We start from the raw sequence: 18,493 nt of genomic DNA, 5'->3' as shown, positions 1-18,493 counted from the left end.
CTTCAAAAATATATAGAGGAATTTATTTTGCCTGAATTTCATTGGCTTCCGATTCTATAACCTCATTATGAAATATCTGTTAAATAGTGGCTGAAAGCTCTAGTTGTGTGCTTAATAATAGTTAAAATATTAAAATCAGACTAAGATCCTAATCTTGCAGTCTGACCTACATGCCCATTAACTTCAGCAGTTCTGTATAGACATAACAGTCTGTTTAACACACATTCTGTTACAGGATTGGGCCGGAAATATACTATCTGCTTCTTAACACAACAAATTGTCAACTGTTAACTAGGAATTGGTTGGGGAAGGTGCGAGGAGGTGGGGAGAACTTGTGAAAAATTTTGTGAAACTTTGTTTCTGTTGTCAGTTATCTGGCCATTTCAAATACGCACAAACTCAAATAGGCTTATAAAAAAATAATTGATGGGTGCACATATGATAAGGGATCTTGTAGATCAGACACATATGCTATGTTTGTATCTGTACAGTGACCTAAATTCGTTAACCCATAAAATTAGTTGGTATCCTGCAAAAGCATTCAGGCATTGCTGTTCTTCAGGTGTGGCTAATGAATTTCCTATACAAGCTAACAGTTGTCCAAGAGCTCTAGTCCATTCTCTCCGCACATTTTGACATAGTGCCCAACTTCCATCTGAAGACGTTTTATTTTTGTTTCATATTAATTTTGTCCCATGTTCTTCCCACAGTTGCCTTCGGTGACACATAATGAGGCCAAAGCTCCAGTGTCGGGCAGCACTCCTTCATATGTGCAGTGGGATGTTCCTCTTCAGTTACCTCTTTTTACTCATTATTTTTGCCTTGGCTGTTGATGTGCACTTCCGTAGTAAGGCTTGCACTGGGTTTCTTGACTTGTGACAAGGGCTCCATCAACATGGTAGATGAACTAGGATTCTCAAATTTTAACGAATAGCATTCTTATCTGTTAAAATTTGAAATAAATGCTGTAGTTGTAGAGCTAATTATTTGACTCGTTACTGCACAGGCCACAAGCATATAACCCAAATATTCAGAAAGCTCTGTTTTCAGTAAATCTCAAAATTTGACAGTTGCAAGAATAAATAAGCATGCCACTTTAAACAAAAATTGGACACTGGATAATCTCTTTCCAGTTGTTTAGATGGATCTCATTCATGGTATTCTGAGTGCATCTACTATGTCAGTGTTAGACCTTGTCTACACTGGCGCTTTACAGCGCTGAAACTTTCACACTCGGGGTGTGAAAAAACACCCCTCTGAGGGATGCAAGTTTCAGCGATGTAAAGTGCCAATGTAGACAGTGCTGCACTCCCAGTGTTGGGAGTTACTCCCCTCATGGGGGTGACTTTTTTACAGCCATGGCAATGCTTTAACTTTGGTAGTGAAGACATACCCTTAGTTGTCAGTGAAATCTTATGTTGGTTTGCCATCTGCACCCTCATAGTTATTTGGACTTTACTTCTGCAGCCCACTGCCCTATGTGAAAGCAGCCATTTAAATAACAAATGAAATCACTGGCCAGATAAATGGTTGGTTTGGGTGTGGTGTTCAAAGTTTAGTTCACACTTTCGGGGAAAGTATACTCATACATTCCTTTTCAACCTTTGGCAGGTCATTTTGACACTTGAGTGCAAGCTGTGGCTTGTCTGAGTTGTGTGGCCTGGTGCACCTTGTTTAGGAGCTAAAATAGTGTTTGAGCTGTGCTAGGCCTCTTTACCCCTTCCAAAAAACCAAACCAAAAATGACTTTGTCCTGACATAGAGTATCACTGATTGGAATAATTTTGTTCCCCACTGAGGCCCACCTCCGTTCTATTTCATGAGGATAAAACAATCCTTTTGACAGCTCATGTATCTTCAGATATTTGGCCACTTTGTAGATAAATATTTATATATTAATTGCAGCTGGAGTCCCTGATCAGGCCCCTGCCATGCTAGGTTCCGTACAGATACAGAAGTAGGTCCAGTCCATGTCCCAAATAGTTTACAGTATGTAGGTCAGACTCTTTAGGGCCACGCCACCTACAGTTTTGTTAGAATATCTGCCCCACTCTGGCAAACATTAAAATAAGGAAAGCTTGTACCTTTAATATGTTTCCATGCCTTTTGATGTTATTAAATAGGATACAGGAATATGAGGTTGTAGTACAGTTTTTGAAACTTTGCTAAAGTAGGACAGGAAACCTTTTAAGTTCTTTAGGCAAGTATTTTGTCTTTGTTCTATAAGACAAGAACTAGAGTATGATTGATTAACACGGTTATAAACACAGTTTGCCTATTCAAGTATGCAAGATTACACATGCTGCTGTATTATATGCAGTTCTGCCATATAGCATCTGTTATATTGCACATCTGGATATTACCAGCCGCCTTGAAATTTCACTCCTTTGTATATTCTAGATGTTCGATGGCAACTTATGAACTTCATCTAAATTCAGCAGTTTGCTTTCTTATCTAGAGGTTGAATTGTGTCTTTGAGGCTCTGCTGTTAGATGTCTTATGAGCCTTCAAAGTGCAGCGACAGACAGCACACTAAGCATCTCAGTCATTTCTTTGCACTGCCTGTAGCCATCCTATACATTTTTACTAGGCTAAAGTGGGAGGAACTGATTTCAGTCTCATTTATCCTATTTCCTCATCTTTTCACTGTGTTAAGCCATTAAAGCAGGGCTTAATATCAGAAAATTTATTAATGTAGTAAAGTAACTTGTTAGTGCTGCATCTTGGCAGGAGAGAGTTGCTTCATATATTTTTGTCGATAATGCAATTGATAATTTATCTTCAGAACCTAATCTAGGCAGCAGAATAATACAAATAACATCCAGGGTATGTCTACATTGTACCTCAGAGTGAGCTTCTCACCCCAGGCAGACAGACCCATGCTAGCAGGGATCATGCCGGCACACTAAAAATAGCTGTGTGGAGGTTGCTGCATTGGCAGAGGATTGGGCTAGGGTTGGCTTGCGCTAACATGGCTAATCCAAGACTGCCGATACCACGATGTCCACACAACTATTTTTAGTGTGCAATCGCAAGTCTTCCTACCCACGCTGGGAGGCTTGCTCCCTTCCGCGATGAAGACATAACCTAACACTGTTCTTGGGCATTTGAGGAACTGATTGTGGAAATTCTAAAATACTTAGAGGGGTTTTGTAACTGGATGGGACGGAAGAATAGTAGATTTCACATTACAGGATGGAAAAGAAATCGGTGGTGGCTGAGCTAAAATGACAAACATCTCTCTAACCTAAATATGGATGTAATTCAGCACATTTTTATAATTAACATCTGGAAATTTTGTTGCAAGTCACCCCAATAGTAGTGATGTGGTCAGGCGTGACTTCGGCAGAGGCTGAGAAGTTGATAGATACTGAGTTGCTGATGTCTCAAGGAAAAAGTAGATTCTTGACTTAGGGGGAAAGTGGAGCTATATAGCTTTGTTTTTTAAAAGGAAGAAAACATCAAACTCCTCATAGGTCTGTTTAGGAAAACAGCATTGGAAGGGAAATAGGAGTTGGGAAGTCAATAGAGAGAGATCTATCACTCCTAGGTTGTTTGGGTTTTTTTTGTTTTTGTTTCAGGGTTACTGTCAAACCATAACTTGCAAACAAATTTTTGCACCTATGTTGTTAACATCCTGAGCTCTTTTTACTTACCCTTGTTACAAGGCCTAAAGAATAGAGAAGAAATTATTTTTTAGGTATTTTTTTTTTTTACTTAGTGCTTTTGACAGCACTTTGTGAAGTCAGTTTCACTGTTGCCTCATTCTAGTCATAGTTCCCTTATTTTTGTGAGTCTTTAACATAGCAACAAGAAAGAGAAAAAAACTTTTAAAAAATAGGAAATGTGATAGTAAAATGACAGTGTCCCTTTTACAAGGCTAGAGGAAAATTTAGAAATCCAGTATACTGGTAGTTATTTATGCTCTTTGTTAACGTTTTTCATTTCTGTCAGTTTGGAAATGGAAAATCAATTTCAGTACACTTTGTAGTCAGTTTAATTTTCAGGTGCTCCATGCTAAGAGTTTAAAACATTGCAAGGGAATGTGTTTGTTCACAAACAACTGTTTTCATTTAAATGATGAAAAATATAGAAACATTTTTGTGGGTAAAAGCTTTAGTTTTAAAATAGTTTTACAGAGAGGCCAAATTTCAGTTGACAGTGTCCATTTAAGACCACAGCTATTTTTAAGTCACTTAAAAAAACAGAAATGACTTCTCTTTACTCTGAGCACACCTAATGTAAGGTATTTGCTGTCTTTCTGGATTCACTGTGGTAGCAGCCAATCATGGGGAGAGAATGAATGGAGTGCATGGTAACTTGCTGATAGGCTGCTGGTTTCCCAGAGCTGTGAACATTCCTTTTAACATTGTCATGATGCTGCAAGTGCACAAGTAGAGAAGTAAACAAAGTGCAACTTCTTTTTTTTTTTTCTTCCCCCGATGTATTAAGAAAAGTCAGTTTGCTAAGTGACAGTTTGTAGGCAAATAACTTTATATTTGAGTGCTGATATTGGTTGCTTTTAAAACCACGTATGGAGAGTTGTGAACTTCAGCTGTTGAAATAGGTGTCCATTTGGTGAATAATTAAACTTATTTAAAATTCATCGGGTCATAAAACCAAAGTTTTTCAGCTTTTCTTGTCTGTAAACCATTTACTTTGGATATTCATATGGGGTATTTTAATGAAAAAGTTTTATAGAGGTTGTGAGAATATGACCTATCTGCAGAATTTGTTGCTTTTCTGTGAAAACATGTCAGATAGAATATCAATGTCAAACAAGTCTGTATAGTTACTGACATGCAGTAGGTCTGCCTCCTTCATAGCTGGATAGTTTCAAGAGATAACAGCCTGTGCCATTTCCTATTGTAGCTGACCCAGAGAAATGACTGTCCTGTGTTTCTGACTTGTCTGCTTCCTTCATGTGGTTTCCCTACAACTCACCAAGAATAGTTTTAAACCCAATTGTTTAAATAACAAACTAGATCTGTAGGAGCAGTAATGATGCTATCTGTAGCTTGCTTTGGAGACATGTTTAGGATCCTTCCATGCTGCCAAGTGAAACTATGGTCTCAGAAGACAGTTGTGTTGTAGCTTGGTTCCCTGATAAGGTTCATTTTACAATGTATGAAAGAAGCACCCTAGAGAAGCACCAACTATCTTGTGATAACTCCTCTCCTTGTTTAGATCTCCTAGTATTTGTCAGTTCAGAATGGAGAGGACGTTTATTTGGCTAGATTATTTCCCACCTGTACATTTGGTGCTCCTCCAGAGTATAATTGCTTGTCATTATGAGAATCATATTCACCTGTCTGAGACTCGATGCAGTCAGTCAGTCAGTCATTCCCTTGTTGGAAATTGAAGTCTCTCAATGAAGCTATGCATTATTGGAAGACATGTAACTTCTCCACACTGTGTTTCTTGCACATATCCTAAAAGGCTGAGTGAAATGCTAGTGCTCCTTTTCAGACTAAATTAGTTATTTTGTTTAAATATTTACTATTCAGTCACAGCTTGTGAGGCAAAAGTAATGGAATAAGTGTTTAAGTGTGTAATATAGAGAGCCAGTTAACTTTTTCAGAACGTTACCTAATAGCGCATAGTAGTTTTTTACCAGATTTTGTGTAGGTGATGTACTGCATAGCGGCACCGGGTTGTTCTTAGGGCTTTCTTATTTACCTTCCTAAAGCCTTCTGAAGAAAGCGATCTTCTGCAGCATTTTGATGAGATCTGCTTTGTAATATCCTTTTGCACATCACTGGTGCCATTTTAGACCTCAGTCATGCCTTTTGGTATTAGGAAGTCAAAACAGTGTTTTTACACTTCAGTAGAAAGCTTTAGGAAATGATTACACCAGCCTTATTTTATGTTTGAGGTAAACGCACCAAAGACTAGAGCTGTTAGTTGAGTCTTATTCCCAATTGCCTGTTTTTGTCTTTTCAAAAAGATGGCTTTAGAACTAAAGCACTGAATATTGCTTTGTCATGCTAAGTCAGTATTTCAGCACTTCGCTGGAGCTCAGAGAGCCCTAATAACTTCGAAAGTTACATTATGGGCTTGTCTACATCACAAAGTTGCAGCGCTGGTGAGGGAGTTACAGCGCTGCAACTTAGGAGGTGTACACATCTGCAGGGCACCACCAGCGCTGCAACTCCCTGTTTGCAGCGCTGGCCGTACTCCCGTTTTGTCTCGGGTGTAGAGGATCCAGCGCTGGTGATCCAGCGCTGGTAATCAAGTATAGACACTTACCAGCGCTTTTCTTGACCTCCGTGGAATAAGCAGGTATCCCAGCATACCTGAGGAAGCCTCTGGTAATCAAGCTGGTCTCCTTCCCCGGCTTGCTCTCGCGTTCCCCGAACCCCGAGCAAGCAGGTCTCCTTCCCTGCGGTTTGCAGGGTGGTTCGGGGAACGCGAGAGCAAACCGCGGCGAAGCTGGTCTCCTTTCCCGGTTTGCTCTCTCGTTCCCCGAACCCCCGAGCAAGCAGGTCTCCTTCCCTGCGGTTTGCAGGGTGGTTCGGGGAACGCGAGAGCAAACCGCGGCGAAGCTGGTCTCCTTTCCCGGTTTGCTCTCTCGTTCCCCGAACCCCCGAGCAAGCAGGTCTCCTTCCCTGCGGTTTGCAGGGTGGTTCGGGGAACGCGAGAGCAAACCGCGGCGAAGCTGGTCTCCTTTCCCGGTTTGCTCTCGCGTTCCCCGAACCCCCCTTGAAGCCGCCCAACAGCGCTGCAGTGTGGCCACATCTAACACCACTTGCAGCGCTGGTTGCTGTAAGTGTGGCCACTCTGCAGCGCTGGCCCTATACAGTTGTACTAATACAGCTGTAACAACCAGCGCTGCAAAATTGTAGATGTAGACATACCCTGAGTCTTCTGTAGCTAGCTTTCTCTCTCCCTTGACTGGGTAATAGAGAATCTTGGCTGTTCTGGATACAGACAAGGCCTTTCTCTGTGAGGTGTATGATCCTTCTTGAATACTGTTTTTCCTATTGATTAAACTTGTTTTCATGAGCTTTGTCATGTAGTTGCTCTATTGCAGACTACTAATGTTCAGAGAGCTGTCTGGTCATATATGGTTACAGCATCAGCATTCTCTTTGAAGGTTGAGTGAAATTTTTGAGTTCAGTTATGGTGCCTAACCTGTTATATAAAGCAAGAATAGGTGCATCTAAAATGCAAAAAGTTTCCTTACTGATAAGCCTATTAATTTGTTTTGCACAGTGTACTTGTGGAATAATTGACTCAAATTCTTACTAGCTAGGAATGTGTAGATAATCTTACTGCTGTAATATAAATTAGAAAACCTTTCCATTAGAAAGAGTAGGTATTAAGGTAGTAAGAAAAAATTAATCTCCAAGACATGCAAGGTAATTTGCTAGAAAGTAGGTTACCATTGTCTAATTAACTTTCATTTCATCACTGACAAGTAAAACTAGAGCAGCAAGTGCTTTTGTGAACAGATTCACACAAGGGAGAGAAATAACTGCAGAGGGTCAAATTCTGCTCTCACATTTGCATGCAACTTATTGAAGTCAATGGAGATGCATGTCTGGGGACCCAGAACTGTGTTCCTGCCAGTAAGCTGTTAACCGCTAAAGTTAATAGAGTGTTTCAAATGAGATTTGGGTGCCTCTGCTTTCTGTATAGAAAATCTTTTTTGTATTCACTGTTGATAGCTGTATAGTTGCTTTTATACTTGTCATTCATTGTAAATGTAGACAGTCAGGGTCAAGTTTTTTATTCAAGTGGACCCCAGTAGTACTGTATTCTCCATTATAGGGCTTGTGTACACAGGGAAATTAACTGGAATGGTTACATTTATGTCACATATAAAATAAACTGGAAAGAGACACTGTTATTCTGGAGCAAGAGTGCCCACATGGGGAGTTATATCAGTATAGCTACAATGGTATCATTATACCAGTACATTTCCCCATGTAGATAAGCCACAAGTCTGGATCATATCTTTTTGGCAAGACAGCAGCTTTGTCACCAAAGACTACCTAAATCAGTGGCTCTCAAATGTTTGTACTGGTGACCCCTTTCACACAGCAAGTCTCTGAGTGTGACCCCCCCTTATAAATTAAAAACACTTTTTTATATATTTAACACCATTGTAAATGCTGGAGGCAAAGCAGGGTTTGGGGTGGAGGATGACAGCTCGTGACCCCCCTTGTGGTAACCTTGTGACCCCCTGTGGGGTCCCAACCCCCAGTTTGAGAACCCCTGACCTAAATGATATAATGAAATATTATTGCATCAAATATTTTAAGATTAATTTTGTGAGAGATGTAACCTTCTGGAACCTAGACATCAGTGCTCATGAAAACATGTTAGTCTGTAGATAGCAATTTTTATAATGGGTGGAAATCTGTTCAGGGACTAGTGCGTTTGGGCAGATGCAGTATTATGTGAAATTATTTATATTTCAGCGTATCTTATTTTGCATTTCAAGCAATATCACTGATCCTCTATTTAAACGATATTTACTTGTAATTTTTAAATAGTCTTAAAATCTCAAAATGGTGATTTTTTCCATTATTCATGTATTACAGGTGGTGCGTTTATGTCAGAATCCAAAACTGGCACTGAAGAACAGCCCACCCTATATTCTAGATCTGCTTCCTGATACGTATCAGCATCTACGAACCATCCTGTCACGCTATGAGGGGAAGATGGAGACCCTAGGAGAAAATGAGTACTTCAGGGTCTTCATGGAGAACCTGATGAAGAAGACCAAACAGACCATCAGCCTCTTTAAGGAAGGGAAGGAGAGGATGTATGAGGAGAACTCTCAGCCTCGGTAATGGGGACAAGTTACTACAAATATTTGTAGCACAAGTCTAGCTGAGTGGTTGAGACCTTGAATTGAACAGCTTGGTAGTTCATAGAATATCAGGGTTGGAAGGGACCTCAGGAGGTCATCTAGTCCAACCCCTGCTCAAAGCAGGACCAATTCCCAACTAAATCATCCCAGCCAGGATGATTGTTGGTATGTGGGAAGGAAGAAATCAGTGGTGAAGAGATTTAAGGTTAGCTGAAGAGGGTAAAGTGTGAAGTAAAATATTATCCTGTGCTGGAATGAAGGCAATGAGAGGACATGAATATGAAGAGACATTCATATTCCAGATCTGATCATTCCTGGCTGTGACTTAGCTCTCATTTGAGTCACACTGATATAAAGAATACAATTATTTATGTTCTGAATCAGCTTTCAAAGATGTACCTGAGTACAGCTCCATGCCAAAGTAAAGAGCACCAGTAAGGTTCTTTTGTATGTAAATCCATAAAGACTTCAGAATAGCTTGTTCTGTGGTTTAAAACTAAGTATTTAATATTGAAAGACTAAATTTTACAAACTTTAATTGTTAGAGTTGTGACCTCTCTCTCTGTTAGTTTGATTGTAGTTCTGGAGGTTTGATGAAGAAAAAAAGAATACCCTGAAGTGTAGGAGGCAGAGGAAAGGAAATCAAGAGATTGTCCTAAAAATCTCTTACTTCTTTTCATACCATACTAGAATTTGAAGTTAGAGTGAAGTTCTGTTTTGCACTTAATTGATCTATTTTGAAATTAAAGGAAACTGAGCATATTCAGAGATCTCAGAGGGAGAGGCGTGTTCTTTTGGCAAGTCACTTTATCAATGGCTTAGCGATATCCTGTTACTAAAAGTAGTATGCCTATATGGCTGCTACTTAAGCTGTTTGATACAACTGAGAGCAAGATTTTGTTGACTAACATCAACGAAGCAGAGATAGACAGGGCTGCTCTTGGGTGCCTCCATTTCTTTTTCGTTGAAGATTCTCAAAGTGTAGTGGTGGGGAATTTTTCTCCTCCCTTAGAGTGCTGTACCAGGTTCCGTAGATTTCCATCTTGTCACCCTTCTCATTTAATCTGCATACTTGGGTGTTGCAGAGTTTATTGGGGAATGATGGTGTTTTTGGCATGCTGATACTTTACATCTCATCTGGCCGAGCTGTAGTAGTTCAGTTTGCTGCCTTACCTAGTGACTTCTTGAGATTGGAGAAAAGGATGGAGGGCTAGACTCTGTCTGATAAAACATATGGCGGTGTCTGGTTGGCTTGGAAAACAACCAGAAAATGTGATGAGGATATTTGCTCCTTTGTCGGTGAGGATACGTCTGTTTGCAGTCTAGGTGTCTAGTTAGACTCCTAGCTGCTTTTACGTGGTCAAATGTCGGTAACAGCAAGAGTGACTTTTTTGGTCTATAGATGACCATGAGTTTGACTGTTTTGGATTCAAATGTTACACCTGTCATCCATGCCTTCATTACCTCAATTTAAACTACTTCATTACTGAAGCTGGTGCAGAATTTGGAAGACAGCTAATTAAGGAGGTGTCTCACCATAAGCACGTTATACCAGTGCTCTGTGATCTGCATTGGCTGCCTGTTGGTTTCTGGGTGGATTTTATGTGGTTTGTTTTGAATGATAAACTCTAAGTAGACTGAGACCTGCCTATGTGTGAGGTACCTCCTCCTTCTTTGCGCCCAGCTGTCACAGCTGAGATCAGCAGACACTTGAGCTGGAGTCCCCTAAGTATAAGAATTGGGAGCTGAGGATGGGGGTGGAAAGGTTACCAGCAGGAGGTCCTCTTTGTGGGCACCTTGACATTGGAACTTGCTCCCCACTTGGACCAAAATAGCCTGAATGTGAAGGGCATTGCAGCATGCTCTGGAGGTTATCTGTTTTCTCTGGCTTTTAGGGAGGGAAGAGAATTATGGTCACTTTAAGTGGCAAGAGGTTGATGGAGGGAGGGAGGGGGAAGGGTTAATACTAATTTATATTTATTTAGCCACTGGTGGTACAAGATAATGGAGGGAGTGGTAGAAAGTGTATATTTGTATTGAACTATTTTCAAAGGGTGCCTACTGTACTGGAATAGGTACAGTTTATTTTTTATGTACAAACTGAAGTAAGTAGAAAAATGTGGAACTAGCGGGATCAGTTGAGTTTAGTTGCAACTGAATGACTTAAGTGGATGAAGCCTTTGCAGCTATTTGCTTCTAATATTTTGAAACCAAAATGGGAAGTGATGGAGCCACTATGCATAAATGTTTCTTGATGATTTTTTATTTTAATATATTCATGTAATATGGCTTCATTGTTACTATTTTGATTTCCCCCTTTCTGTGACTACTCAGAGGTTTAAGTATTATTCTGTTAAGTTATTTTACTTTTAGTTGGTGCTTCACTAAAAATCCTTCATAGCGATTTGAAGTTTTCAGGTAATTTCTTGAATGTGGGAGGATAAAATGGAACTAAAAGTTGCTGTTTAGCTTTACTTTTTGACAAATTTGTGGTTTTGATTAGCAAGGATTATGCTACACTTCAGAGTTAGCTTCAAAGCTGTAAATCTATCTGCCTTTAAAATTTAATTCCAATTTTCTGTGGAAGGATTTCAGGGTTTGGGGCCAGTATAATGAGTGAAGTCAAATTAAACTACTGGGTTGTCCCTTAAGGGAAAATTGCTGCTTCTATAGACTCTGACTCTTCATAGATATCAGAATGGAAACGAGGGGTAGGGCAGGGAAGACTTCTCAACTAGAAGCACTTGAATATGTATGAGAAGTTTAAAAAAAAAAAAGTGGATGTAATGAGGAGGGGGCTTGAGGACGCACGCCTATGGGATAACACACTTTTAGCTTGACATATTATATGAGTGAGAATGTTTAATGTAAAACTGCAATCATTTTGGCTTAGCTCAAATAAAAACGTGAATGATATAAGAAGCATTTGTCACCATGGATTAACTGTGTAAACAATATTTTAATTAAAACAGGCCTTTGGGTCTTTTGCTGGAGTTTTCTATCTTGCTGGAAAACCTTTTTTGACACTGGCAACCTGGGAACCCAGCGTAAGACTGTAAATGCTCTGCTGTGTAGTGAACTGCAGAAACACTTCAATGTAAGGTTAATTTTAAACCTTTTGTTACGAGCTTTTTGGTTGGAAACTAGCTTGCTTTGGGCTCCTGTGCCATCACAAATGACCTGGTCCAGATAAATCCACCTCCAGTACTAGGCTCAGAAGTAGTACAGTACTGAACATACACTAGAGTACACTAACCTGTTGATTGTTTCAGTACTCTGATCCATCATCTGAGCAGATGCCAACTGACAGACAACTTCAATTAAGTCCAAAATTTTAGCCACAAGAATTGATCTTCTGACTTCTGTTCCCCAGATAGTTCCATAGCGTTGACATGAGAGAAGCAAAGAAGAAAAAAATGACTGCACAGAGTTAAAACAAAAATGCATATTTCAGCTAATATTCAAAGCACATTAATTGACAAGGTAGGGATATTCCAAATTGGTACATATGAACTGCAAAACGAGTGCTTTTGCAGGCGATTTTACCGTCTACCAGATGAGATCCGACTAGCAGTCCCTCTCTAGAGTCATGCTTCTGATGGATTGACAATCAGACACTACGTCCGCAGAAGTGAAAATTTTTGGCCTATCAGAATAGGTAAGCATGCTGGTATAATTAAATCACAGCCCTGCTACTTTCACCTTCTCCTTCCCTACTCTCCATTTATCTCTCAACCCAGAAGGAAGTAGTCACTGATGTTTGGATTATGCAGGTTTCCTCGGCCTACACTTTAGGTATGCGTTATCCCAGGGGCTGGCAACGTTTCAGAAGTGGTGTGCCAAGTCTTCATTCGTTCACTCTAATTTAAGGTTTCGTCTGCCAATAATATATTCATGTTTTTAGAAGGTCTCTTTCTACAAGTCTATAATATATCACTAAACTATTGTTGTATGTAAAGTAAATAAGGTTTTTAAAATGTTTAAGAAGCTTTATTTAAAATTACATTAAAAGATCTTATGAGTTTACTGTGATCCTTGCCCTTGCTTTTCCTTGCTGAGTTTTCCAATGTCTAGCACGTATTTGGATAATTTAAGCTGTGCACAGGCTTCTGAGTGATCAGTTGTTAACTGGCTGTGAGAGGGACAGAGAACAGATTTCATGTGTGAAAATACCTGTTCACACAGGTATGTGGATCCGAATGCTGAAAGCATTTAAAACACAATTTTCTTCAAACAGTTAAATTTCACTGGCAGAGACGTCCAGCAGGTCAGAATAGAGGCCCCATGATCTCTCTCAGTAGCTTCAAGTGCACTCTGCACATCTCCAAATTTTGATGCCCACAATTCTGAGGTTTTTTTAACTGAATGAGCTGCATTTTGAAATCTTCAACAGTCATCCACTGAAATACAGACAAATCCAAGTAACTTTTTTTGAACTTTTCAGGTTTAACTAGAAAAGAAAGCATTGGGCCAAATAGCTGGAAATCTTGAAATCTGTCAGAAAATTCTGATTCCTGTTCTTGCATGTACATTCTAATCTCAACATCAAACGCAGTGCACTGTTCCATGTGGTGTGATAGTGATGTAAGCAGCAAATCAGGACTTAAAAATTGTTCGAGCACCACCGTGCTGGGATATTTTTATGGTGGGGTGCTGAGCTGCACCCCCTCCTTCCCCTGTCTGTACCTCTCACTGCCCCAGGCTGGGGCCAGCTGCAGAGCCCCAGGCTGGCAGCAGAGCCGCCTGGACCGGTGACCGGGACTCGGGGCCAGCAGCAGGCTGAACGGGGCTGGCAGACAGAACCCCGGCTGGCAGGGGGCCAGCCGCTGGTACTCCAGGCCAACAGTGGAGCCCCTGGGACCGATGGCCAGGACCCAGGCAGTGTGAGTGCCACTGAAAATCAGCTTGCGTGCTGCAGGTTGCATACCCCTGCTTTGGCCAGTGGGCAGTCATGTGCATGGTAGCTGTCTCACTCTTCCCATATTTCTTCAATGGATAAAAAGGCATGGTTGGTTAGAATAGTCTATAACATATGAATGATTCAGGTACTAACTCAGGATATCACATGTGTACAGAATAGTGATTCTCTGGTTCAAATGGGAACGCTTCCAGATGTTTTTGTTGAACCTTCCATTTTCAGCAGTGTGCTCCAGTCAGGCCATTATTGTGTTCTAGCTTGCTGTCAGGTGTCATTTAGGAACTGATTACTGTACATTTTGGAAATCAACTGCAAAATTGTAGGACATTTAAGGTAAACTGATTGATTGTGCTTTAAACATAAGCTGAGCTTCCCAAATTGTTCTAGAAGTTTGTTGTCAGCTGTTTTAGAACAAGCCAAGAACCCTGAACAAGAGTCTGGCATTCTTGTTCGTACTTCTTGAATCGAGGTGGTATTATATACATCCTCTTGGCAAGGAAAGAGGTTTTTTATTTGTTTGTTTGCCCTGGCCAGTTATAACATGTTTGAAAACATTGTGTTTTTTCCTATCTCAGTTTTGCTGTCGTTCAGCCTATTAAATGTTATTGCTTTCCAAATTCTCCTTTACCCTGGTTTGCATGTTTCCTGTAGTCCTCAATTTAAACATTTATTTTCCTTCCCATCTTCTGAATTTAGCTATCACTTTGTTTCGTTTCCCAAAATTTCTCGTGGTTTAGAACAAATGAATGATTTGGACATTTGTATAACTAGTGTGCAAACTGTGCAGATGTCCCTTACCAATAAATGCAACACTAAGTGGCAAATGACAAAATAAGTCACTCTTTTCGATGAGAGAACTAGGTTGTTTTTAATCTTTCTGAATTCAGACTATTTTTGATCTCCAAACCAAGGAACAGGGTTCTACCCCCAAGCCACTTAAAATGATCCCTAATGCATTCTTCCAAGAGCTGGACTGAGGCAGAAATGAAAAGAGCCTATCTGGTTGGTCATGTGGCATTCAGTAGAGTTACAGTGGCTACAGATGTGTGCCGCATTATGACTTTATGCACATCATGGAGTGTAATGCTTGGCTTTCTCGGCCAGATGGGCATTTTCCCTTTTGTTTGTTAGACCTTTTGCTGACACTCTACAGAGCAACTCTATTGTGTGTCATCTAGCACAGAGTCATGTTGCATGTCATGGTACACTGTACAATATATGATGCTTACAAAAGAGTTGTGTAGAAGCAGAATATGGCTGCCAATTGTTACATGTTTACTGTAAAATGAAAACTTGGCTCAGTTTGAAATGTAGTAACAGGAAGTGAGATTAAATTTACATTTTAAGGGTTTAGAAAATTAAGTTTCAAAGATCAGAGCATGAACCCTTGATGTGTTTATTACATCTAACCTTTTTCTTTGATGCACCTGTTCCTCTGTTGTGTTCAGGAAATCATAATAGACTTGTAGAAACACTTTGTTTAGGGATGGGGGCTGAATGTCTGGGCTCCATTAGATGTGATCAGAAAATCAATCAAATGGAATTTAACCTTTTCACCCTATATACTAACAATTGTTATGCAGAAAGTATCCTCCTTTGGTGGCTAAAATCAAGGTGGGGCTTAGCTGACTTCCAGTGCTCACTGTTCAAAGCACTTCCTTTTCTTAGGACTATAACGGCTCTTCTGTAGCGTGCAGCAATGTGGTTTGGTTTAAAGTGCTTCAGTGGAAATTGTTGGCTTCCATAAACTGTTGTACAGTATTTATATATTTGGTGTCATTTTTTTAACTCCGCTATTTCATTCTGACATCTTTAAAGATGTCATCTAAATTCTGCTTCAATTTACATGTCTGTTTAAAGATTACAGCAAAATCATGGCTGCTTTTTAAACTATGCAAGCACTACTTGTGTATATCTTATAGAGCTGGAAGGGACCCCAAAAGCTCATTGAGTCCAGCCCCCTGCCTTCACTAGCAGGACCAAGGACTGGTTTTGCCCCAGATCCCTAGATGGCCCCTGCAAGGACTGAACTCACAACCCTGGGTTTAGCAGGCCAATGCTCAAACTACTGAGGTATTCCCCCGCTGCCCCCTCTGTGGTATATACAAAGTTGTGAATATTTTTGAATTGGTGCTGATCATGAAAGCAATGAACGATAGTTTGTGCTTCAATTTAGAAATGAGAAATCCCTAAGTATACTTGTAATCGATGGGGGGTTACATCTCTCATGCATATAGTCAATCAGTTGTGGGAAGTGAGGCCTATGTGGGTTAAGTTTGTACTTGCTAGTCAGGAACCAGGTTTCTAAATACAAATTATGTATTTTGGAGTTGAATAAAACATAGTTGCAGTATCTGCTGGCCTCTGATTTTGGAAACAACTCGTCTTTGAAGGTATACTTACTCTGGATTTTTTGGTCATATTAAGCCCATGGGAAAATAAGGGCGGATTGCTAGATTCTTGTGGTTAATATTTGTTCTTTGTGTTCTGACCAACAAAAAGTTCCCCGGTATGGGAGTTGATCATTTTTTAGAAAAAAGTTCCTATTCTGTCTGAATATACAATATCTCCTGGTCATAGATGGGGGGAAGTTGGAGTCTTGTAGGGGGGGCATTTCAGTTATAGTGCACTGTTGTGTGGAATGGCATACTTTACTGATTATATTTGTTTTCAGTAGCACTCACAAACAAAAAGGCAAAGCTTAATCTAAAATTTGAAAGTAGAGTAGTGGGTGGAGTGTGTCGTACAAGTAACATGATCACAAGGTGACTGGCCACATTTTAATACATTTCTAGAAATGTAGCCTGTCCTAGGTACCCCACAATGTTGCTGTAATCAGCCTGTTAGTCTCATGTTTCACAGTAGAAGTGGGTCTCCATAAGGGATATGAGTAGGACAGGTTTTGTGGCTGAGTTCAGAAAGGTTGTTCCATGCATAGAGGGGATGTAGAAGAAAACTCAGATGATTGTAGGAGAAGCAACTCGAGGTATCAGGGTTGGTATAATTGGAGCAGAAGAGCTAAGGGCAATGTGAAGAGAGCTATCTGCAGATGAGTAGGGATGGGCAGGTCCTGAAAGCAGCTCACAAGGAGCTTAAACTTAACATGGTAGAGGGTGAGAAGCCAGTATTGAGATTCAGAGAGTGAACTGTAGATCAGAATCAAGCAAGGAAGATAATTTTAGAAGTTGTATTTTGTGAGGACTGGAAGGGGTCCATTAGGGGTGACAAGGAGGCCAAAACAGAAGTTTATAGTAGTCAAGTGGAAGAGGAGTTTGAATGAGAATTTTAGTTGTAGTGATAGAAGGAAAAAGGGCATATCAGTTGTACCATCCTGCAGTGTGTTTTCCCATATGTCATTGTTAGATCTCAGCCCTTATTTTGTGTGTGTGGAATCCTCTTGAAGTGACTGTGTTTGAAATAGACTAAATTGTGTAATGAACATCTAGTGGGTTGCATGTTATATAAGTCTGGACATATGGGACTCAGGAGAGTAAAGAAAGGTGGGGTATGTTACATCTGTGTTAACAACTTTAACCCTAAAAAGAACAGAAGTACTTGTGGCATCTTAGAGACTAGCAAATTTATTTGAGCATAAGCTTTTGTGTTAGTCTCTGAGGTGCCACAAGTACTCCTGTTCTTTTTGTGGATACAGACTAACATGACTGCTACTATGAAACTTTAACCCTGAATGCCTAATCTGTATACAGCATAGCAAATATACTGCTTCTCTGGGGGCTAGACAAGCATGAAAACGCACACCAAAACATTCATGTTCCGTTTATTTGGAAGGTGGTAACAAAAAAAAAGTGCATTTCCTGCAGCAATGCAAGGTTTAGTGGTTCCAGTTAATCTGATACAATAGTACCTCTTCATGGTAATGCTGAACTTGCTTAACTCTTCGTGGTATAGTTTTTAACTCAAGTTAATTGCAGTTCATGTTGGAATGCTTTTATTTTTATCACAGAAAGTTACAGCTACCTGTTGTAGAAATGAAAGCTATAGTTTACGCAAGAGTTGCTATTCATAAATTCTCCTTGCTGTGTAAACTAGAAATGTCTGTTAATGAACTATCTTTTTGCAGTTACCTAATATCTTGCTTGGTTGAGAATATAGGAAAGGCAAATAATTTACTCATCCATAAATATATATATGAAGTGTCTCAATTTTCTTGGTATTAATATCCTCTCTAAGTGGTGGAAATCGGCTACTTCTATCCTCTGAATCAGTTGCTAGGACAGTCTACTGTGGATATAATTTCCATTTTATCTTTTTAAACAAAATTCAGCCTTCAAACCATGTATAATACAAGTGCCACACTGTAGCGTAGACAGAAGGGGGTTTTCCATCACTGTAGTCAGGAGGTGATAGCTAGATGGACAAAAATATATTCCTCTGACCTGGCGATGCCTGCACCAGGGTTTAAGTCAGTTTAATTATGTCTCTCGGGATTGACCTAAACTTCAGGTGTGCATCAGACCATAGTCTCTCCGTGGCTGAGGATGGAGATAAATATAGACTCTGTGGTGAAAGGGAACGTTAGAAGTTGAGAAGGAGGCTGTGTGGTGGAAGGGAAGCATTAGAAGTTGAGAAGGCGACTGTAGATGAGATGTTAAATAACTTCAAGTATTATCTGCTCTCTTTTTGCTATTTGCATAGGTAGGCTATATGGTTAAGGTACGTTAACTAAAAAAAAAACCCTGCTCTTCTGTATGAGAATATATATTGACAGATCATGTGCTGACAGTGCTAAAATTC

General features: G+C 40.0%; 1 protein-coding gene across 1 annotated transcript in view; it reads left to right on the top strand.

Moving 5' to 3' along the window:
* The window catches only part of CBL (Cbl proto-oncogene), a 59,485-nt gene that overhangs the window by 2,472 nt on the left and 38,520 nt on the right, over window positions 1-18,493 (top strand). The window contains exon 2 of the mRNA XM_050922049.1: window positions 8,549-8,796. Within this exon, the coding sequence (XP_050778006.1) occupies window positions 8,549-8,796 (248 nt within the window). The remainder of the gene's footprint in view (window positions 1-8,548; window positions 8,797-18,493) is intronic.

Source organism: Gopherus flavomarginatus, chromosome 13 (genome assembly GCF_025201925.1).
Source record: "Gopherus flavomarginatus isolate rGopFla2 chromosome 13, rGopFla2.mat.asm, whole genome shotgun sequence".
NCBI classification, from domain to species: domain Eukaryota; kingdom Metazoa; phylum Chordata; order Testudines; family Testudinidae; genus Gopherus; species Gopherus flavomarginatus.
This window is presented reverse-complemented; position numbering and strand designations above follow the sequence as displayed.